This window comes from Aplidium turbinatum, chromosome 18, assembly GCF_918807975.1.
Source record: "Aplidium turbinatum chromosome 18, kaAplTurb1.1, whole genome shotgun sequence".
NCBI classification, from domain to species: Eukaryota; Metazoa; Chordata; class Ascidiacea; order Aplousobranchia; family Polyclinidae; genus Aplidium; species Aplidium turbinatum.
Genome location: NC_137489.1, coordinates 2,412,745 through 2,436,089, shown reverse-complemented (window position 1 = coordinate 2,436,089; position 23,345 = coordinate 2,412,745). Strand labels below are relative to the sequence as shown.

Sequence of the window (23,345 nt, the reverse complement as noted above, 5' to 3'; positions counted from 1 at the left end):
TGATCCAGATGGCCGTTACACAGGATTTCAATGGCCAACTGAAGGCACATTATGAGAGAGAGAGAGAACTTTTATTTATTTTTGAATAGTGATGATGAATTAAATATGAATGATGATTCGTACGATTTCTTCATTTTTCACTTCAAGTATATTTTAGGTTTTGTAGGAACGTATCCAGTACAGTTTTATTAAACTGCAAAAAACAATAAATCTTTGAAAAAAGCAACCGCTTGTACCAACTCCGACCAAACTGTGATCCACCAATTACATCTAGGAAGCGTTTGTTTCATCCGTTGCTAACGACGTCCACTTAGGATGACGTAATACCACCAAAGTCGTCCCAGAGCAGTGAAATATGGAGTTTCGCCTGTGGTGGCGCTGCGGAGCAGTCGTTTGATTAAATTACGCCCTAACCAGTCGAGCTACGAGGTTAAGATTAAAAAGTTGGCTAAGTGTAATTCTGCGCTAGGAAATGCTTTAAAAAGTTACTATACTTGGATCCAACCTGTCAGGGGCACTTTAAGTTTGAAAAAACGTCGCTTCAGATAAATGGAATAGCCTTTCGTCGACACGTGCCTGATAAAAAGTAAGCTACAATAGTTTTTGAAAGAGACTCTTTTAAAACAAACAACTGAAACAATAAGATTGCCCATTCGTTTCATTGCCCATTGCTCATTAACACTGCCCATTCGCCTCAACCTTGCTCTTGTTTAATCTTTACTTACTGTATTAAGATAAATTTACCCTTCCAACATCGTTTTTCAACTTATGTTTTTGGCATTTATCTTATCGATTAACTGGTGGGATGGCGCAGCGGATAAGGCGCTCGCTTTGCAATCATGCAATCCTGGTTCGACTCACGGCTTAAGCTGGTTGTTAAAAAACACCGCTCGCCTCTACCCAGGGTGTAATAAATTGGGTAGGTGTAGAACTGGCCACCCTACTCTCGTTAGTGCCGAAGGCTCAGTACAATGAGAACCTTATTTTCTCATCTCCCAGATGCTTGGATCAAGTATGGAACTCATCTTAACCTTATCGATTAGCCTGTGTTTTCTTTTCTAAATCTCGTCGACATGTGCAATGTGCAAATCCCTTGTAGACTTTGTGCTGTCACATGAAAACTGGTACATTGCTTAGCCCAAAACGTAAGAGCTGTGCAACTTTCTCCTCTGCGACATGTGCAAATCCCTTGTATAGAATTTACTCTAATTCTTAAGGCTCTCAGACCCCCTCGCGTTAAATTATTTTCTTCTCCCGGGATTTTGTGCTGGCTATCCTACGCATGACCCAAAGCATGAACATTTCAAAAAAGCCTTCCAAAGTTGAAAAAATTAAGCTTCATAGTCAATTAAAATTGACGTTAACGTTAAATTTCAATTCAATTAATCCGACAAATAAGCCAATGATTGATTGAATTAAGTTAAAATTTAACGTTACGGTAACCTTAATTTTAGAGCAATTTATATCGCCTCCATTTATGATTTCACTAAAAATGTTGCCCTCCCCTTGGAAAAAAGCCTTGCCCCTCCGTAGAATTGATTTGGTTACGCCACTAGCAGCGTAATAGCATCGTCAAGGGATAGGTGGTTTCCACACCTGACACCAAGCATCGAGTTTTCATTGTACCGAAGTTTCGGTACTGACTGGAGTAGGCTACGGTGGCCAGTTCCTTTCTCTCGACCACCTTGAATTAGTTCTCTGGTTTGCAAGCGTAGGCTACCACACAAACGAGTCTCGCGGGTTGTGCTCTAGAACAAAAGTCCTAAGGCGCATCTGTGTTCCATGCTGAGCAGTGTACGAATGAAAACCATAAAGTTGAAATTTGTCACAAGTCTAAAATGAGACTTTGAAACCAAAGGAATTGCAATGAAAGAAGTCTTTCGCACTGAATAGTGTTGGAACGAAGTCAATCTAAAATCCGTAAGGTGGCAAGGATAATTCGAAAACGAAGTATTCAATGCAGAGTCCCACAATAGTTGAGACATCTTCGACATCAGATACTTTTATGGTGTTTCCTTATTGGAAAGCTATTGACGCAGGGCTGGTTACCGAAATTTGTAAAGTGAAGTTTTCGATTTTTGAAATGTTGTTGCCGGGGAATTATTGAAGGGTTCCATTACTTAGATGCCGCTAAATCAAGAGTAATCCTGAAAATCCGTTGCTCAAGCTCACACCCCGAGAGCCGAACCAGCGTTGCCTGATCTTGAGTCGGGCGCTTAACCAATGAGCTAACGTGGCTACAATGAAAAATGAATCAATTTTCAATCAATCGTTTTTAATGATGGCTAATTTAGCTCAGGTTTTACTGGACGTAGATTCATCAACATCACGTTTATTATGAGTCAGTCCCATTTGTGATGTTATTTACGAAATTCCGTGCAGTGAATGTGACGACGTCAGCTTATTATAAATTCCTGTGTAAAAGAATATTGCAGAACTGTCAAAAATAAGGAGTTTGAACAGTCAGCTCTCTGTTCGCACATGCTCAAAGAAGTTCACATGATAAACTGGTCACAAACAAAAATTAGAAAAAATGAAACAAATTATCCTATTGTTAACGCACAACAGTAGAAAGTTGTTTCAACAACATTACGACAAAACAACGAATGTACGTAACCACAACAATGGCAATCTGCTTCCGAAATTGTATAAATCTCTTTATTGTCTTGACGGACAGGCTTCGTACCTGTTTTGGCACAGTTGGAAACATCCTCCTAATTCAATGTGATCTCGAATATTTTATTTGTAAACCGTCGGCTTGTAGCCCACTCAATCGTTTTCAGTACTAAACTGTATTCAAGAATTTTTCTGTACTTAATTGTTCAAAGGTTTTACTTCATCCAGCGTACAACCGCTGTTGCAGCCCTTGTTCACCGTTTTTGATTTTTTTTTTTACCTTTAATTGCTCTGCAGTGTATCATTTTAAAATTTGTGTACGGCATTTGCTCTGAGAATGCGCATTGCCATGGTGCACAAAACGTTAGTGAAGCAATAAAACAATTTGTATGTTTCTAATTTTGCTTTCGCATTTATGAGGTGAACGTCGTAGCTTAATTACTAATGGAAAAGACAATAATTCTGATGAACACCCAAACTTTTCAGCATTCATTTATTCTCATTAATGACAAAACACGTAACTAAACTTTAAAAACGTTATGCATGTCCCCGACGTTATGATTTGATTTTCAACTCAACCCTCAGGTGTTTTTGACATAGAAAGTTTGCCTTGTACTTCCATGACTAGAGGTTAGTAAAGCTTGGATTATAAAGCCAAAATTTTGCAATCGACTGCATATAATTTGTGGAAATCATCAAATAATTCAATTTTTCAGTTGATGTATCCCCCTATAAGTTACTTAAAGTGCATCCAGAAATTGACAAATTAGTGATTTGGCAACCCTAACCATCTTTAGACCTCGATAACACTTGCACTGCACTGTTACACTGGATAGTAATATTGTGCATTCGCTTATTTTGAGATACCGATATTTCAAAACCAAGATGTACGGTATGGATACTGGATAGTGTACGGAATGTGAGTTTTTAATGTTTTCTGAGATTCTTTTCGCTTTGTGTGGAATGACTTGAAATTCAACACGGAGTTTTTCACTATAACAAAAATTAATTCCAAACGAAACAAGAAATTTTGCTTCGAAACGAAGTATTTGGAAATTCTGAAATGTTGTCAAAATTGTTATTGCTTTGAACAGCTATAACTTTATATTTCAACAGCAACAAAAATGTCAACAAACTGTTTTCTTCAAAATGCACTCGTGTGTTTATTAGCAGTATGCAATTTCAAAGACAACAATGATTTTGCATCAATTTATTGATAGTTCATTGCTTGGTGTGCAGTCAATATTACTTTCGACAAAAAGCAATGTTGTAAAAGGCAGTTGTCGTTTCGACGCCGTCGGGAAACTGTCGACTATTTGCTTCTTTGGCAATCACGTGACCGGAAGCTTCAGATAAATTCTGTACTTCTGTTCTCACAGTGTATCGGAACACTGGAGCCATGTGAGTAGTGTAGCGCTGAAAATTCAATTTCTTACGAATTATCTACTGTATTTAATTAAATTAAAAACCGCTTCAATGCCAATGTAGTTGTGATGTGATTTTTCCCACAGATACTAGATCAAAAATGTTGATATAAATAAAATTTTTAATTTGTTCAATCAATCAGGTCTCTACAAAGTTAAAAGAAAACCGAAGAGTATCTTGCTTTTAGAAGAAATTAACGTTTGTGAAATCTAAGAGTCGTCAAAAAACTTTTCTGTTTTAACAAAAGGATTCCAAATAAATGGAAAAATTTCTTGAGTAATCCACTACGATTAGAAATGATGAAGACAAAATTATTTTTCTATATTGAAAAATTGCAATGTTTTTGTAAACTTATTTAAATTACTCAGTAAAAACGTTACATAAATCTGTGGTTTTATCTACGGAGAAACTGAAGAAATATTTCACACCCGTTCATTTGCAATTTACCTTGTACAGAAAACTTTCAACAAAATTTTTGTCGTCAATTTTTTGGCGAAGTAAATCTGCTCCAGACCATTGCTTCCAATTGACGTCAAAATCTTCATCGCTTACCTCAGCCTTCACTGGAACAGGAATAAGATGCAGAATGAAAGCATGGAACAGACTGTTTTCCTTAAGCAAACTTTTCCAAAACTAAACTAATTTCCTCTCCAGACCAGTGTTGTTGAAAAATTTTCTAGTTGTCGAAACGTTTGCTGGACAAGCAGAAACTTCACTGTGTCAGTTGAATCGGTAACCGCATCTGCGTCAGCAGTTCAAAGCCTCTTCAAGTATGCGAACCTGTCAGAAATACGCTTCCAATGAAGCTTACTTAGTCCGAGGATGAAAATTCTCGCAATCAATCGACAGGCTTTGACTTTAAAGATTGAATAAATAGTTTTACCAGGCATTATGATTTTATCGAATACATCAGTCCACCTGAAACAAGCAGTTTTGTTAAATATGCCCTACCTTTAATCACAGTGATGAAGAAGCTGGATGTTTCTGGAGAGTCTTTGTTGTCAGCAACTAGTGGTTTGCCAGTGTAGCTCGCAATCTCTAAGAACCCAGCTAGAACAAAACATTGATGTCATACATGATGACGAGATTGTGATGTAATCATACATGACGTAAACATCAAACTGTTTTCAGGCGGAGATCCACAGTTTTGCATTCATGGTGTATTGAAAGATGGTGAAAACCAGAAAAATTTTAGCTTTCATTTGTAAAAATATCAATAAGTTTCTCTTTTTACATATGTCCGGTTGATTTTCATCCTTAAAAGAAAGCGCGTAGCAATGCATTCAATCATAATTCAATCTATTTGTTAGGGAGCCATCAAATGCCTTACTGTTTGTTCGTTTCAGCTTCAAGCAAGTCACTATCATTGGAAAACTCTTCCAGTCGTTAACATCTAGGACTTTGATTCAGTGTAGACTGAAGTTTGTTTAAAAACTGTGCAATTTGTTTTCCCGTTAGCTTATGTCAAAACACCCACAAAAATATCTTTGCAGCCAATAGAGGACCAGTTGAAGACCACTAGTCCCCAAAATGTACCCGAAGTGTTTCAAATATACGCTTGAGACTTTTAGGATACAGACTTGTGTAGCAAATTGACCAAAACTGAATTGTATTTCTTTGCAAAAGCTTCTGGCCACTAAGTGGCGCATCAACCTACCTGGGCACCCTTTCGCGACCCCCACCATGGCTTGGCGGGTAAGTTTATCAAAGTCCTCATCAGCGTGGAAGGCTATACTGTCAGGAGAACTTGTGATAGCAAAGTTGCAGTATGGAAATCTAAAATACGTGCTGCATCTTAGGAAACATTTCACATAAAAACAACTTTAAATACAGAATCAAAAGCACAAGCAAAAAAAGTAAAAAGGCAAATTTACAGCAACCGCAGTTGGAAATAATGAAAACAAAGTTATACATGTTGTCACAGTTGTTTTCCTTGTAGATATTGTTCAAATATTTGCAAAATATAAAACACCTTGAAAAAAACTAATATTTCTTGACAGTAAAGTTCGTACAATGTATTAGCTTGAAAAGGTGATTACCAGGGGTTGCAGCATAAGACAAGTTGGACAAGTTTTTAGCCCGATAAATCAAATGATGATAATTATAACAATAATAAATACAAAAAATTATAAAAATAATAGTAACTATAATATTAACATTAATACTAATGATAATACTAATAATATAGTAATAACAATGTTGCTTATTGTTTACATTTACGTGAAAACATCGCTTTGTATCAAAGATGCCGCAAGCAACTGATTGTAACGGTCTCTACCTCCAGCTCACGTGGCTTGCGCATTTAGTAATTGTTGCTTTTATATTTGCAATATTATAATGCAGGGTGACTAGGAAAACAATTTTGGTTGGGCACCAATTAATATCCGATCCTCAAATTAACACAACAGTTAAAGAGAGCTGTTTTCTTTTTCTTCAAATTAGCAATTGTCTTAAAAAAATGATTAGATGGTAATATATATGTGTAAATATACGCAGTTATTTTGTTTGTTTCTAGGTCCTCTGAACAGTATCAGGCTCTGTAAAATTGTTCAAAGCGCTCTTACACAGAAAATCCGTCAGTTTTATATTACATCTGCAGACGTTAAATCAATGTAAAAATGACGGATTTTGCTGTCTGGGTACTAACTTTGCGTCTGGCGCGCTGGAATGGTGCAAGTACGTGCTGATGAAACTCCCTTTCTTCGCTGCCACGTGGTCTGCCGCTTTGTTCCAGTTTGATTTGAATTGATCCAATTGAAGAGGAGGATCAAAAAGATTGAAGAGAAAGTAACGATCGGGAAGAGGAGTCAAGTTGCTCTGTAAAGAATGTGTAAGAATCTAATATAATCTTGGAGAATAATAGTGAAGACGTAATTAAAGTAACTTGCGTTCTTCTGGTGACTATATAGGCTACTAGGTTACCTCCTGATGAGATGATACCTGGCTTTTATATCCGACGTTTCAGTGAAGACTTATCTCTACATCAGGGGCGTGCAACTGTTTATCGCAATGGGCCACAACGTACAATTATAATGATGCTGAGGGCCAGTCCACCGAATAACACATGAATTTATATGAACAATTTATTTAATGGAAAAGTACACACAATCAAGTTACACATTGAGTGAGTGATCAGTGAGATGTCTGATATCTTCTTTGTCCAGAGATCTTGTCAATGTCAGCTAACAGCTTTGACGGAAGAAGTGACAACTCGAAGTTGACTGGACAAGTGCTCATCTGTAAGCTGATTCCTGCATTTTGTTATGAACAGCTTCATTTTTGAAAAGAACTGTTCACAGCAGTATGTGCTTCCGAAAAGACAGATCATTTTTCTCGCGTGATTTTCTAGATTTGTGTAATTTCTATACACGTAGCTTCAGTAAAAAGTAAGCAAATCATTTTCATTGTAGGCTCGTTTGAGATCGACGTTTGCTTGCAAATCTAGTAATTCTATTTGAATGCTGGATGGAATATTCCCCACAACCAGGTCAAATGGATGAGCAAAAAGTTGAAAGTCGGGATTGTGTTTTCGAAAATCTTCAAAGCGAGTTTCAAATGCCGAAGTTAACTTTTCAACCATTCCAACATATTTTTCACAGTCTTGAATTTGAACGCGTCTACTTTCCAGACAAGGAAAGTGAGTCAGGGATGCTTTGCTCAACTGAGATCGAAAGAGTTGTACTTTTGCTTGAAATGAGGAAATATGTTAACAAATAACATCCTCCGATCTAACAGTGTAAAGTATTTCAAAATAATGGGCTACTTGATGAAGAATGTGCGGGCCATGTAAATGGGCACCGCGGGCCGTGCTCTGGCCCGCGGGCCGTATGTTGCACGCCTCTGCTCTACATAGACCCACTTATTATCAAAAAAAGCGTGGCACCACAAAGGGTCAGCCAAAACAAAAGGTTAAGAACCACTGCATTACATTATCAACCTGAGGTACCCAACTCTTGGCACGAAACTGACAGGATCACCTTTTCAACGATGTTTTTTTCTTTACAAGAAATAGTATGAATTTGTAGAAATCATCCGCGATTACACGACCACTACTGCATTATTATTGTTTTGTCGTCACTGAGATGTCCCAGACAACAACATTCGTCATTGATTCAACGTCTGCAGACGCTTGTCTTGTCAGACGTTGAATCAATGTAAAAATGACGGATTTTGCTGTGTCTGGTAGCCTACAGCAACTTACCATTTCCAGGCTATTGTTTTTTTTAACTACAGTTGAAGAGATCAAATACAAAAGTCCTTGCAGAAGTGACAATAGATGTAAAATACCGTGATTTGTCCTGCAAAAGACAAATAAACTTACATAAAAATGTTGAAACTATCAACTGACAAGAATGCCATGTCCGCCCCGATAGCTCAGTTGGTTAGCGCGTGACTTTGTGAACGAAGAAGCTTTAAGATCAAGCGGCGCTGGTTCGACTCTCGGGGTGTGCGCTTGAGCAACACATTCTAAGGACTGCTCCTTTATTCAGTGGCAGCTAATAAATGAATGGAATAATTTCCCGGCAACAACACTTCAACAATCGGAAAACTTCACTCTGTTAATCTCGGTAACTGGCCCTGCTACAAAAGCCTCTACAAGTGTACGAAAGTGCTAGGAATAACCGATCTTTGTCAGTCCGAGGATGAAGATTCAACCAAACCAAAAAACAAGCCTAATCATTTATCACCTTGCCAACCCTATCTGAATCTCTATCTATGCGAGGCCAATATTAGAGTGCAGATTTAACACATGGAGCATAACGATAGTAACAGTGTGAGTGTCTTTCTAAAACCTTAAATGTAACCGCTGATGACCAAGGCACTAAAGCTAGCTGTCGCTTTTACAAATGACTTGGCAAACTGCTATTTTCATGTTGTATCCAGGCGAGGACTATAGAAAGGTAAGGCAGTCGAACTTCGTTTCACGAAGCAGATACGTCATCACCAAGCAGAAATTGCTCAAGGGTTGCAACATGAGCCACTGAAATGTTACGCTACTAAGTTCTTTCTCCGTTTGATAAAACTTGTGGGATTATGCGTTTGCGCCGGTTGGAAGTGCCTCCGGCTAGTCTTAAAATAGAAGTTCATTCTTGACCACCCCAGACAACAAAATCCGTCATTTTTGCATAGATTTAACGTCTGCAGACGCAGGTCACTAGATTTAACGTCTGCAGACGTTGAATCAATGTAAAAATGACGGATTTTGCTGTCTGGGATGGATAGTGACGGTTTTCAGTCACGTGACCTTCATAGGTGTTCCAACTCAACATTGTACAACACCAAGCTGAGTATGAATTTGAATACTTGGCTGTAGTCTACATTTTTGCTGAGCTTTGTTTATGCTGTTTGCATTCTCATCAACATCGCTAGTGCATTTGTCGCTTCTACCTTTTTCTAGACCTCTGCTATGTTTGTCATAAAGGCTACATATTGTTTTTCGTTGTGATGGTCAGAAATAAAAAAACAAACTGAACTGCATTGCAGCCTAAGCAGTAAAGTAAAACTTATTTCGTAATTTCTTTTGCATTTTCTCTTTCCGTTCATTGCTTTTCTAACCCGCCAAATTATTTGTAAAATGAAACTAATTAATCAAAGCATTCAATTTATAAAACAGCATCTTGTTTGTCTGATATAAACAGACGTTGAATATTTGCTGATTTTATAACATGATCTACCTTGCACAATGCACAATTAGCATGCCCCAAAGCATGGTGGCCAAAGTAATCTCGCACAAAAAATAGATCCCAGACAGAAAACCAACCGTTTTCTACTTTGATTACACATGACAAATTTTACTGCATGAAAAATAGGATTAAGTTGGTAACTAACCCAACTTCCATATGTTTTCATTAATCACTGCGTACGTGCACAGCCGATCGTGGTAAAAACATTTTCGTGAAACTAGTGGCACCATGAAAGTTTGAGTTGCATCCCTGGTAATGCTAAAGAACTTAGTAACGTCGTCGCAATATTTCACAGAGTCGTCACGCATGAAATCGTTTTGCTAACTTTTTTGATTTTTGGAAAATGCTCTATTTGTATTAGATATAAAGATAGATAAGACGTGAGCGGTTACACAACGTCTATCTTCAATCTTTTCAAGCAATCACTCCATTCTGAGGCTTTTGTTGGCAAGAATAAATAATTCACAAAGGAATAGCTTTTGGAGGTCTCGATACGTCACAGCTCAATGCCACAGGGCAACCTCAAGCCACAGATCTGCTATGATTTTGCGGTATTTTGTCAAACCGGCCATCATAGGAGGTGAGATTGCAGAGGGAGTGGTAGCTCCTTTGCTCCAAAATAAACGAATTTGGAAAAAATGTAACAAACTGCTGAGTTTTTAAAAATATTTTTGCAAAAATAAAACTTTTGATAACATGATGATGATTGATGATGATGCGAAATTGAGGAAAATTTTGTTCGCATCTTCAAAATGTTAAAACTGATTCAATAGGCCTATTACACGTCATCAAGCTCAAAACCATACCTCAAGTCAGTTAAACTAACAGGTTTGATAAATCAGTTATAAACACTTTCATTGGTGCGTGCTGGAAGCCAACTGAATGAAAGACATGAATGATTTGTATCTGGCTGGTTTGAATCTTTTTCCTCTGACTGACAAAGCCTTGAATGGTTATTCCTGGTAGTTTCGCAATCTTTTTGAAGTAGGCTATGCTCTTTTTGAGTGGGAATGTCGCTAAATGCGGCAACACCTTCCAGATCATTTTGATTGATTGAATCTTTACCCTTGGACTGGGAAAGCGTCTTAAAGAGCTTAATCCTGGTGTTCCCGACAATGGTTCACCAAATCAAACGTCATATAAAGCCGTTCAGGTCTACTGAATCTTAGCGTATTACGTCATGGAAGTTTTCCTAAAAATGAGCCAAGATTGCACCATCGTTCGTAAGACTTGTATCACACCTGTTGAGAATTGCTTCACAATGTTTCACTATGACGTCACAGTAACTGCGTACGTGAGTTTGAGATATATAGCAATGTATTCTAGTCATTCGTAAAATGGTTGCTTGAAAGTTAGTCGCATATTTAACTGTTTGGTTAGTGCGTGCCAGCTGGACGAAAGTTCCGTCTTTATCTAAGTAGTTTGGATTGTAGTGACAAGTTTTTAGTGGTGTATCGCGTTGCATCCCATTTTCGATAGCCGGAGGCTAATTTTACAGAAATACACTTTTTGAATAGACGTTTCAAAGGAGTGTTTCTTTTTCGGTCATTACATACAGACGAACGGATCCGGGAATCTTATGTACAATTTTCCCACGAAGAGATTATGGTTTACCGCTGTGACCACCTGGCAGTTTCGCATACTTGTACATTGTAGACTGTAGAGGCTGTGAATCACTGACGCAGGGCCGGTCATCGACATTGACAGAGTGAAGTTTCCAATTGTTGAAGTCTTGTTGCCAGGGAATTATTCCATCCATTAGATGCCGCTGAATGGAGAACAGTCCCGTGCGTTGCTCAAGCACACACCCAGAGAGTCGAACCAGCGCCGCTTGATTTTGAAGCTTCTTCGTTCTAGAAGTCACGCGCTAACCAATTGAGCTATCGGGGCGGACGATTTTTCAACTTCATAGCTGTCAGATCAATATGCGATGAAGTAATTGTTTAATATTAAAATAAAATTGTTTTTGATAAAAAGTAATGTTTGAAAATGCAATTATTGTGTCGACGCCGTCGGAAAACTGTTGGCCATTCGCTTTCACGTGACAGGAAGATCAACTAAGTTCAACATTTCCGTTTTCAGGACGTAAAGAATCACCCCGGCTGGCAGGGAATGGGATGGAATGGAAGACAGATTTTGGGATGGAAGATGTCAAGGATGGAAAGGAAGATCTTGATGCTGGGATGGAAGACAATCTTCCATCATTCCATCATTAACTTTCTAACGCTTTATCAAGACATGCAATATATTACGTTGCTTGCTGAAATAATTGGATTTTTGGTTCGTATTAAACCAACGGGACTGTTACCTGCAGGCCCAGATTTAGGGGGCAGAGGGTGCAGATGCCCCGGAGCCCCCTTTTAAAGGCCCCCGACGTTGAAAAAATGTAATTTTGTGTTTTTTTTTTAGCCTTTGAAGTTTCTGCAAAATGCTGTGCAGTGCTGGATTAATGCTACTGTAGACGTAGAGGTGGTTTTTCGACGGCGCGAAAAAAATTGTGCACGGGGGCTCCCCGATCTAAAAGTGCCCTGGCCCCCCCATCAGCTAAATCCGGCCCTGGTTGCCTGACTCGTGTTTGTCAAACCTACTGTCGTTAGGCAGAATTGACCAATCAGAAAGGAATAAATGATTCACATTTCTCCCAAGAGGAGGAAACTTCTTGACGATTGACAGCATTCCATCATAGGCCTAGGTGTTTTTTTCTTTTTGTTGCCATTAAGCTACTGATACATACAATCAGGGGCTCCGGTCACTTCCTGAGCGTGGGGGGGTAATTTAAGCAGGGGCGGGAACGATGTTTTGACATCGACAGGGGGCTTATTGGATTATCGCATCACATATACTTCTAGGAGGTCGCCCCCCAGACCCCCTTCGCATTACTGAAAGCTTCAGTTGCTTATAAAGCGTCTTAGGCGACATGTTTCGTTCTTCTCGCTTTGTGTGGAATGATTTGAAATTCGACAGGGAATTTTTCACCAAGAAAGTTAATTCGAAACGAAACAAGGAATTTTGCTTCGAAACGAAATATTTGGCAATTCTGAAATGTTGTCAAAATTGTTATTGTTTTGAGCAGCCATAACTTTATATTTCAACAGCAACAAAAATGTCAACAAACTTTTTTCTTCAAAATGCACTCGTGTATTTATTAGCAGTATGCAATTTCAAAGACAACACTGATTTTGCATCAATTTATTGATAGTTCATTGCTTGGTGTGCAGTCAATATTACTTTCGACAAAAAGCAATGTTGTAAAAGGCGGTTGTCGTTTCGACGCCGTCGGGAAACTGTCGACTATTTGCTTCTTTGGCAATCACGTGACCGGAAGCTTCAGATAAATTCTGTACTTCTGTTCTCACGGTGTATCGGAACACTGGAGCCATATGAGTAGTGTAGCGCTGAAAATTCAATTTCTTATGAATGAACTACTTCAATTAATTAAATTAAAAATCCCTTCAATGTAATTGTGATGTGATTTTTCCCCACAGACACTAAAACAAAAATGTTGATATGAATGACATTTTAAATTTGTTCAATCAATCAGGTCCCTACAAAGTTAAAGAAAAACCGAAGAGAATGTTGCCTGTAGAGTAGAAGAAGAAATTAACGTTTGTGAAATCTAAGAGTCGTCAAGAAACTTTTCTGTTTTAACAAAAGGATTCCAAATAAATGGAAAAATTTCTTAAGCGATCCACTACGATTTGAAATGATGAAGACAAATTATTTTTCAATATTCAATAAATTGCAATATTTTAGTAAACTAATTTAAATTACTCGATAAAAACGTTACATAAAGCTGTGGTTTTATCTACGGACAAACTGAAGAAATATTTTATACCCGTTCATTTTTCATATTACCTTGTACAGAAAACTTTCAACAAAATTTTTGTCGTCAATTTTTTGGCGAAGTAAATCTGCTCCAGACCATTGCTTCCAATTGGCGTCAAAATCTTCATCGCTCACCTCGTCCTTCACTGGAACAGGAATATGATGCTGAATGAAAGGATGGAACAGACTGTTTTCGTTAAGCAAACGTTTCCAAAACTAAACTAGTTTCCTTTCCAGTGCTGTGGAAAAATTTTGTAGTTGTCGAAACGTTTGCTGAACACGTGGAAACTTCACTGCGACAGTTTCGGTAACCGCGTCAGCGTCAACGGTTCAAAGCCTCTTCAAGTATGCGAACCTGCAAGGACTACGCTTCCAAAGAATCTTATTTAGTCCGAGGATGAAAACTCTCGCAATCAGTGGATGAAAATTCTCGCAATCAACCAACAGGCTTTGATTTTAAAACTTAAATAAATAGTTTTACCAGGCATTATGATTTTATCGAATACGTCAGTCCATCTGAGACAAGCAGTTTTGTTAAATATGTCCTACCTTTGATCACAGTGATGAAGAAGCTGGATGTTTCTGGAGGGTCCTTGTTGTCAGCAACTAGTGGTTTGCCAGTGTAGCTCGCAATCTCTAAGAACCCAGCTAGAACAAAACATTGATGTCATACATGATGTTTTGTTGCTTTTTTGTTTTGTTGTTTGTCGTATCCAGGCTTACACCCGGTGGTTGAAGATTTAGATTGAGTGGACGGGAAGGCAAGGAAGCCAATTTTTGTGTTCACCTTCAGGCGTGCCGTTAAACGTGCTGCCACAGACACAGCCGCATGCTCTTGAGCGGTGTCGAACCGGCGCCCTTTCGACTGCCGTTCCAGTACTCTCACCACTCGGCTATGCAGCCGACAAAGCTATGTGAGTAGGCTATGCATGCAGCCAACTTGGCTATACATGATGACGAGATCGTGATGTAATCATACATGACGTAAACATCAAACATTTACATATTTACATTGAAAGATGGTGGAAACTAGAAGAATTTTAGCTTTCATTTGTAAAAATGTTAATACGTTTCTCTTTGTATGTCCTTGTTGATTTTCATCCTCAAAAGACAGCACGTAGCAATGTATTCCATCACAATTCAATGTATTCAATCACAATTCAATCTATTCATATACAATTCAATCCATCTGTTAGGGAACCATCAAATGCCTTACTGTTTGTTCGTTTCTGCTTCAAGCAAGTCACTATCATTGGAAAACTCTTCCAGTCGTTAACATTTAGGACTTTGATTCAGTGTGGACTTAAGTTTGTTTAAAAACTGTGTATATAATTTGTTTTCCCGTTAGTCTCTGTCAAAACTAGGGATATTGGACTTAGTAGGTATCCCTGGTCAAAACAACCCCCAAAATATCTTTGCAGCCAATGGAGAACCAACTGAGGACCACTAAGTCCCCAAAATTTTCCCAAAGTGTTTCAAATATACGCTTGAAAGACTTTTAAGATACAGACTTGTGTAGAAAATTGACCAAAACTGAATTGTATTCATTTGCAAAAGCTAGACTTCTGGCCACTAGGTGGCGCATCAACCTACCTGGGTACGATTTCGCGACCCCCACCATGGCTTGGCGGGTAAGTTTGTCAAAGTCCTCATCACCGTAGAAGGGTATACCGTCAGGAGAACTTGTGACAGCAAAGTTGCAGTATGGAAATCTAAAAAAACGTATTTCATCTTAAGAAACACTTCACATAAAAAACAACTTTAAATACAGAATCGAAAACACAAGCAAAAAAAGTAAAAAGGCAAATTTACAGCAACCGCAGTTGGAAATAAATGAAAACAAAGTTCTACATGTTGTCAAAGTTGTTTTCCTTGTAGATATTGTTCAAATATTTGCAAAATATAAAACACCTTGAAAAAAACTAATATTTCTTGACAGTAAAGCTCGTACAATGTATTAGCTTGAAAATGTGATTACCAGGGGCTGCAGCATAATGCAAGCTGGACAAGGTTTTAGCCCGATAAATCAAATAATGACCATAGTAATAATAATAATAAATAATATGAAAAATTATACCAATATATAATACTAGTAATGATAGCAACAATAATCCTAATAATAATAGCAATAATAATACTAGTAATAATAGTGTCACAATCAATCTGCGAAGCCTCACGACAGACTACATTATGTGTCTTAACTAACCGTACTGTTTTAATTGTATAATTCTTACAAAATATTATCATCGGTTACTTTCCTATAGCGACCTTTGATTACGAAATCTTTATTATGTAATGTACTTCTAGAGAAGAATCTGCATACGTGCAAGACTAGAAGGTTCTCCAACTGGATCGAACAATTTGTCAGGTGGTAGGTTGTTATGACGTCACAAAAATGTTACGGGTAGTAAAACTTAACCAGAACAATGTGTCCTTATGACGTAACATTATCGTACCTTCTGGAAGTTTCTGGTCAAAACAAACCTGCTATAAATAGTGGCGTAATTTGCGTAATTCACATAGAGATGGAGGTTATTATTGAGATGATTATTGATTGAGAGTTCAATTGAAGTTATTGAATGCGAGTAGATGGGGACGGGGTTGGTGCTATTATAAGTTGTGATCGAGATTAAAGTTGTATGAGAAGCAGTGAGTGAAGTACGTTGAAGTCAAATATAAGAGTTACAGGTGTTGGAATCTATGGGTATTCACAGTTACTTTGATTATTTGTTGGAAGTGCTTAGCCATTCGTTAAGGTTCTTCAAATATTTTTATTTGTCATCTCACAATTAGAACTATTCGACCATTTATTTGACTGTTTTACGTTGATATCCCATTAAACTACGTCATTAATCTTTCCCAAGACTCTTTCCTGGTAAGAGATAGAAAGAACCGTGACAAATAGTAATAACAACGTTGCTTATTGTTTATATTTTCGTCAAAAACATCGTTTTGTATCAAAGATGCCACAAGTAACTGATTGTAATCGTCTCGACCAGCTCACGTGGCTTGCGCATTTAGTAATTGTTGCTTTTATATTTGTAGTATTATAATGCAGGGTGACTAGGAAAACAATTTAAGTTGGGCACCAATTAATTAATATTCGATCTTCAAATTAACACGACTCTTGAAGAGAGCTGTATTTTTTCCTCAAACTAGCAACTGTGTAAAGAAAGGATTGGATGCCAATACAGTATATTATTGTATGCAAATATGATTTATTTGTTTCTAAGTTCTCTGAACAGTTTTCAGGCTCTGTAAAATCGTTTACAGCGCTCTTACAGACGTTGAATCAATGTAGAAATGACGGATTTTGCTGTATGGGTAGTGCGTACTAACTTTGCGTCTGGCGCGCTGGAATGGTGCAAGTAAGTGCTGATGAAACTCCCTTTCTTCGCTGCCGCGTGGTCTGCTGCTTTGTTAAAACCTGATTTAAATTTATCCAATTGAAGAGGAGGTTCAAAAATATTGAAGAAAAAGTAGCGATCGGGAAGAGGAGTCAAGTTGCTCTGTAAAGAATGCATAACAATCTAATATAATTTTGGAGAATAAACAGTAAAGACTTATCTCTACATAAAGTAGACCCACTTATTATTGACTTAGGCCGACATTAGGCCCACTAGTTTTGAAAACGTAATCCAAACTGTCTCAACAGATGTGAAAAACAACATTTCAAATGGTCAACTACATGAACTTCATTGTGACAAATTAACAAGTACCATACTATAAATTATACTAATTGCTTGAAATAACGAATCTCTTCATTGCACTATGCTACTAAAATTCAAAACTAAGAATTATTGAAAGCGATCGGTTTAACTCTCTGGGCATACAGTTACGCAAACACGTCAATGGCAACTCTATTCACTAATCCAGTGAATGGAATATTTCAAACAATCGGAAACTTTCCTTATCCAATCTCGGTGACCGGGCCTGCGTCAGTGGTTCAAAGCCTCTACAAGTATGCGAAACTGCCAGGATTAAGCTCTGCAAAAAGCTTTCGCAGTCCGAGGATGAATATTCCGACAATTATCTAATCAAACAACGTAGTTCCTGTTAGTTTGCAATTGCAATCAGCCAATCACCATAACTCTGGTCTTTGTTTGCCAAACTGCATGGATCTTACTCTTTTAGAAAGAGGAAGACTTATATTTTCTTAAAGTTGAAAAAAACTATTAGGTTTGTCTTTGAATTTTTTCTGCAATTTTCAATCATTTACAGAGAAATTATAATTTTTTTGCAATGTGAAGTTTATTCGGTTCTTTCTTCCCATAAGACATGGACATCACTGTGGCGACATCACTGTGGCGACGTTTGTGTGGAAAGCCTGACACTTGCCCGACGTCTAGCGGTGAAGTTTTCCGCAGTTTGAAGATTTTTTTTAGATGTCCAAACGAAAACAAAAAAAAAATAAAAAAACGCAAAATTTTGTAGTTTGTCAAAAATTTTAGTCATTTAGGACATTTTTTAAAAAAATACACAAAATTTGTAAAGACAGTTAAAAATACAACAACTTCCATGTTTTGATTTTTTCTGACAGTTGCCGTTCTCAGAATGCAGCAGTTCAAAGTTAAAGCCTTGTTCAAGCTAAATTCTGAAAAATGCATCAAAAAAGCATGGTGCCAAAAAGGGTCCGCCAAGACGAAAAGGTTGAGAACCACTGCATTACATTATCAACCTGGGGTACCCAACTCTTGGCACGAAACTGACAGGATCAACTTTTCAACGATGTTTTTTTTCTTTACAAGAAACAGCATAAATTTGTAGAAATCATCCGCGATTGCACGACCACTACTGCACTCTCATTGTTTTGTCGTCACTGAGATGTCCCAGACAACAACATTCGTCATTGATTAAACATCTGCACACGCTTGTCTTGTCAGACGTTGAATCAATGTAAAAATGACGGATTTTGCTGTCTGTGGTAGCCTACAGCAACTTACCATTTCCAGGCTATTGTTTTTTTTTAACTACAGTTGAAGAGATCAAATGCAAAAGTCCTTGCAGAAGTGACAATAGATGTAAAATACCGTAATTTGTCCTGCAAAAGACAAATAAACTTACGTAAAAATGTTGGAAGTTTGGAACTATAAACTGACAAGAATGCCATGTCTGCCCCGATAGCTCAGCTGGTAGCGCGTGACTTCGTGAACGAAGAAGCTTCAAAATCAAGCGGCGCTGGTTCGACTTTCGGAGTGTGTGCTTGAGCAACGCATTCTAAGGACTGCTCTCCATTCAGCGGCATCTAATGAATGGAATAATTTCCCGGCAACAACACTTCAACAATCGGGAACTTCACTTTGTTAATCTCGGTAACTGGCCCTGCTACAAAACCTCTACAAATATGCGAAACTGCTAGGAATAACCTATCAAGGCTTTGTCAGTCCGAGGATAAAGATTCAACCAAACCAAAAAAACCAAGCTTAATTATTTATTACCTTGTCAACCTTATCTAAATCTCCATCTATGCTAGGCCATGGCCACCTAAAGATACGGCCTGATTTGTCACATTTTGCAGAAATTTCCACATTTTTCTAACTTTGGGTGAATGTTTAAATAAATTTTTCAAAAATTTTATTATTACGCTTTCTTTACTGTTTTCTCCAGATGATACAATAGGTTTTAACATCATCACATGTTGAAAAGCAAAGAAAATTTGATTTCGAAGATTTTAGTCAGACTGTTAATTTTTCAATAACAGTCTGATTCGGCGTTTTTCAACTTACTTTTTCTCATTTGCTATTGCTTCCCCAAGGCAACAAAAAGCTTTTATATCATTAGGAGACAGTAAAAAGTAAAATAATCTCAGAATATGTCGGTCAAACACTAGCAGCAGCTGTAATCAAAATCTGCAAAATGTGACAAATCAGGCCGCATCTCAAGGTGGCCATGGCTAGGCCAATATTAGAGTGCAGATTTAACAAATGAAGCATAATGATAGTATCAATGTGAGTGTCTTTCTAAAACCTTAAATATAACCGCCGGTTACCAAGGCACCGAAGTTAGCTGTCCTCTTTATAAATTGCTTGGCAAACTGCTATTTTCATGTCGTATCCAGGCTAGGACTGTAGAAAGATAAAGAAGTCGACCTTCGTTTCACGAAGCAGCTACGTCATCACCAAGCAGAAATTGCTCAAGGGTTGCGACATGAGCCTTTAGCTGCTAGAGGCACTTTCAACCGGCGCAAACGCATAATCCCACAAGTTTTATCAAACGGAGAAAGAACTTAGTAGCGTAACATTTCAGTGGCTCATGTCGCAAGTTTCAGTGGCATTTTCAGTGGCATTTCAGTGGCTCATAGCTAGAGTAGTGCAGGTCTTAGAGTATTTCGGGCCTTGTGCGGAATATGCTTTGCGGGCCCCAATGACAATGATCCAATTCAGTAGCGTAGTTGGGTATTTTGAAAGGGGAGGGGGTGGTTTGCCGGTTGGCGGGCGATGCCTGATGGCGTGTTTGCCGAAGGCGACAGCCAGCGGCAGGTGGTCTGGGGGGACTTCCCCAAGAAAAATTTAAACAATTACTTTGAATTTGGGGCATTCTGAGAGCATGTTCAACAAAAATTTGGGTATGAATATTACTGTTAAATGGTGCTGTCCGCTGTCAACAAAATCGAATTTCAACCTATCTCGTCCCCTGAAAAGATCGAGAGAAATTTTAAAATGTTTGCGGCAACTCCGATCAGCGACTTCGGCTCTGTTGTTTTTTCTCTCGATCTTTTCAGGGTACGAAATGTTAGGGGACGAAATAGGTTGCACCCGTTGAGTCTCTATGTTTTCTTGTTGCTAATTTTTTTGTTGAATTTTTCCATTGAAAATGACAAAAATTACTGCATCTTCTAAGTAAATTGTGGGCCCCCTAATTTGCGGGCCCTGTGCGATCGCACGGTTTGCACACCCCAAAGACCGGCACTGGCTAGAGTCTAGCTACTCTTAAAATTGAAGTTCATTCTTGACCACTACAACAAAATCCGTCATTTTTACATTGATTGAACGTCGACAGATGTTAAATCAATGTAAAAATGACGGATTTGCTGTCTGGGATGTATGGTGACGGTTTCTGTTACAGTACATGTTTTTCATTGATGTTCCACTCAACATTGTAGGCCTACAACGCTAAGCTGAGTTTGAATACTTGATTGCAGACTACACTTTTAGCTTAGCTTTGTTTATGCTGTTTGCATTCTCATCAACATAGCTAGTGCATTGCAGATTAAGCAGTAAAGTAAAACTTATTTCGAAACTTCTTTTACATTATCTCTTTCCGTTCATTGCTTTTCTAACCCGCCAAATTATTTGTAAAATGAAACTAATTAATCAAAGCATTCAATTTATAAAACAGCACCTTGTTTGTCTGATATAAACAGACGTTGAATATTTGCTGATTTTATAACATGATCTACCTTGCACAATGCACAATTAGCATGCCCCAAAGTAATCTCGCACAAAAAATAAATCCCAGATAGAAAACCAACCGTTTTCTACTTTGATTACACATGACAAATTTTACTGCATGAAAAATAGGATTAAGTTGGTAACTAACCCAACTTCCATTTGTTTTCATTAATCACTGCGTACGCGCGTAGCTGATCGTGGTAAAAACATTTTTGTGAAACTAGTGGCACCATGAAAGTTTGAGTTGCATCTCTGGTTATGCTAAAGTACCAAGTAGCGTTGTCACAATATTTCACAGAGTCGTCACGCATGAAATCGTTTTGCTAACTTTTTTTGAGTTTGAGAAAACGCTCTATTTGTATTAGATATATTGATAGATAAGACGTGAGCAGTTACACAACGTCTATCTTCAATCTTTTCAAGCAATCACCCCATTCTGAGGCTTTTGTTAACAAGAATAAATAACTCACAAAGGCATGGCTTTTGGAGGTCTCGATACGTCACAGCTCAATGACACAGGCCAACCTCGCCCCACAGACGTGCTATAATTGTGTGGAATTTTGTCAAGCCGGCCATTGCTATAGGACAGGGGTTCTTAACCTGGGGTGAATTTACCCCCTGGAGGTAAATTTCATCTACCGAGGGAGTAAATTTACTGAATCATAAATTAATGCAAACTTAATTTTTTCAGTTATTAAACAACTGGTTGTGTTGCACTCGATTTTGATCCAAATTTATGCTTAGTGTAAGTTTTCATCTTTTTCTTTTATCTCCACGCAAGCAGACTACCAGTTTCATTTCAGCAGCGTATGTTTATGTGTGCTACATTTTTACTGTACACAACCTAATTAGGACTTCGACCACAAAGTGGATTGCAAACCTGCTAAGATTGCAACTTCCTTTATTTGCATTTCTTCGCATGGTTGGCTGGACACGATGACATCACAAGGGGCCACCAAAACAACGGTGGGGGTTCATAGGCGTAGTCAGGATGGGGGGGAGCGAAAGGGGCCATGCCCCCCCCAAATTTCCAAAGTTTGGATTCCGAAGTTGAACCCTTTGTTGAAAATATAATATAATTTGTTTAAATTTATATCGTTTTCCAAGACATCTGGCTATTAACACCCCCAGGACTTGTTTTAGACACACAGAAAGACACCAATGAATTTGCCAATCGTAAATCGCGCAAAGTTTACGCGATTTATGCTTCTTTTAACTAATCTGTGGAAGCAATTTCAGAACCGCTTACTCTGTTGGGTTTTTGTGTAGCTGAGTTTTTTGTGTTCTCTAATTTTAGCTGCAGTTTTTGCCCGTTCGTGTGTAACAGCTACTTTTGATAAGTTAATACCTGTTTATCTGCTAATAAATTTCGTACAAATATTACCCTGAAAGTGTTTCCAGAAAGCGCTATAATCCATTATTTGAGTGTAATTTTGCAAAAATTTTCCAGGGGAGCATCGAGCATGCCCCCGCCCCCCCTAGAATACGCGTGCTTTCGGCACGCTCTAACCCCCCACCACCTTCATTGTTTCCCTTGCTTAACCCACTAGGATACGCCACTGCACATCACGTGGCGATGTTTTAAATCAAACACTTTGTCGTTCTCTTCAATTCATCAAATGTTTGGCCCCCCCCAAAATTTTTTTTCTGGCTACGCCACTGGGGGATAAATTTCACTTTTTTCATTCGGAAAAGGGGTAAACGAGACAAAAAAGGTTAAGAACCCCTGCTATAGGAGATGAGATTGCAGTGGGAGTGGTAGCTAGCTCCCTTGCTCCAAAAATGAACATGGCGAATTTGGGCAAAGATGTCTACTTATTTGGAAAAATGGTAACAAGCTAATAAGTTGACTATTGAAAAGTTTTGGTGTTCATCAGGACAATTATCGTTTCTAGCGCAGTTGCAACATTCATCTGATGAAAGTGAAGGTCACTCTGAGGATTGTCATGGTGTGCGAAACGTTAGTGAAGCAATAAGTCAACCTGTTTGTTGTTGCTTTTACTTTCACTTACATCAAATGAACGTTGCAACTAGTGCTAGAAACTAATAAGCTTTTAAAAATATTTTTGCAAAGGCAAAATTTGGTCAAATTTTGTTCGCATCCCTAAAATGTAAAACTGATTCAATATTACACTTCATCAAGCTCAAAAGTCAAAACCATACTTCAAATCAGTTAACCAGGGGTCACCAACCTTTTTTGCATGCGGGCCACTTTGGCATTAAGGAGAGCAGTGGCGGGCCAAATCTGGCCTCCCTTTGAGGAGCAAAGTGTTAAACTAACAGGTTTGATAGATCAATTATAAACTCTTTAATTGGTGCGTGCTGGGAGCCAACTGAATGAAAGACATAGAATGATTTGTATTTTTTTTAAATATGCTCATTTTGAGTGTGAAGGTCGCTAAGT

General features: G+C 38.2%; 2 protein-coding genes across 2 annotated transcripts; both read right to left on the bottom strand.

Annotated features, from left to right (window-relative positions):
- Nucleotides 1-3,079: 3,079 nt before the first annotated feature.
- Nucleotides 3,080-8,335, bottom strand: LOC145787596 (uncharacterized). The gene is made up of 6 exons (XM_082599367.1): nucleotides 8,243-8,335; nucleotides 6,689-6,858; nucleotides 5,699-5,817; nucleotides 4,993-5,091; nucleotides 4,489-4,604; nucleotides 3,080-4,032 (listed from the first exon to the last, which is right to left on the bottom strand). Exons 1-6 carry the CDS (start codon nucleotides 8,243-8,245, stop codon nucleotides 3,862-3,864), a joined length of 678 nt encoding a protein of 225 aa, XP_082455493.1. The 5' UTR covers nucleotides 8,246-8,335; the 3' UTR covers nucleotides 3,080-3,861.
- Nucleotides 8,336-12,852: 4,517 nt separating this feature from the next.
- On the bottom strand, nucleotides 12,853-19,301 carry LOC145787778 (uncharacterized). The gene is made up of 7 exons (XM_082599605.1): nucleotides 19,277-19,301; nucleotides 18,494-18,591; nucleotides 16,890-17,059; nucleotides 15,144-15,262; nucleotides 14,100-14,198; nucleotides 13,581-13,696; nucleotides 12,853-13,120 (listed from the first exon to the last, which is right to left on the bottom strand). The coding sequence occupies exons 2-7, from the start codon at nucleotides 18,494-18,496 to the stop codon at nucleotides 12,950-12,952; spliced, it is 678 nt and encodes a 225-aa protein (XP_082455731.1). The 5' UTR covers nucleotides 18,497-18,591; nucleotides 19,277-19,301; the 3' UTR covers nucleotides 12,853-12,949.
- Between the last annotated feature and the right edge of the window lie 4,044 nt (nucleotides 19,302-23,345).

Bases quoted from the DNA above. Each gene is read 5' to 3' on its own strand.
- LOC145787596 (XM_082599367.1), bottom strand. The intron at 5,092-5,698 runs GTAGGTTGATGC...GTTTTGTTCTAG, and splicing joins GGTCGCGAAAGGGTGCCCAG to CTGGGTTCTTAGAGATTGCG. The intron at 4,605-4,992 runs GTAGGGCATATT...TTCCTGTTCCAG, and splicing joins CTTCATCACTGTGATTAAAG to TGAAGGCTGAGGTAAGCGAT.
- LOC145787778 (XM_082599605.1), bottom strand. The intron at 15,263-16,889 runs GTTAGTACGCAC...ACGTTTTTTTAG, and splicing joins TCCAGCGCGCCAGACGCAAA to ATTTCCATACTGCAACTTTG. The intron at 14,199-15,143 runs GTAGGTTGATGC...GTTTTGTTCTAG, and splicing joins GGTCGCGAAATCGTACCCAG to CTGGGTTCTTAGAGATTGCG.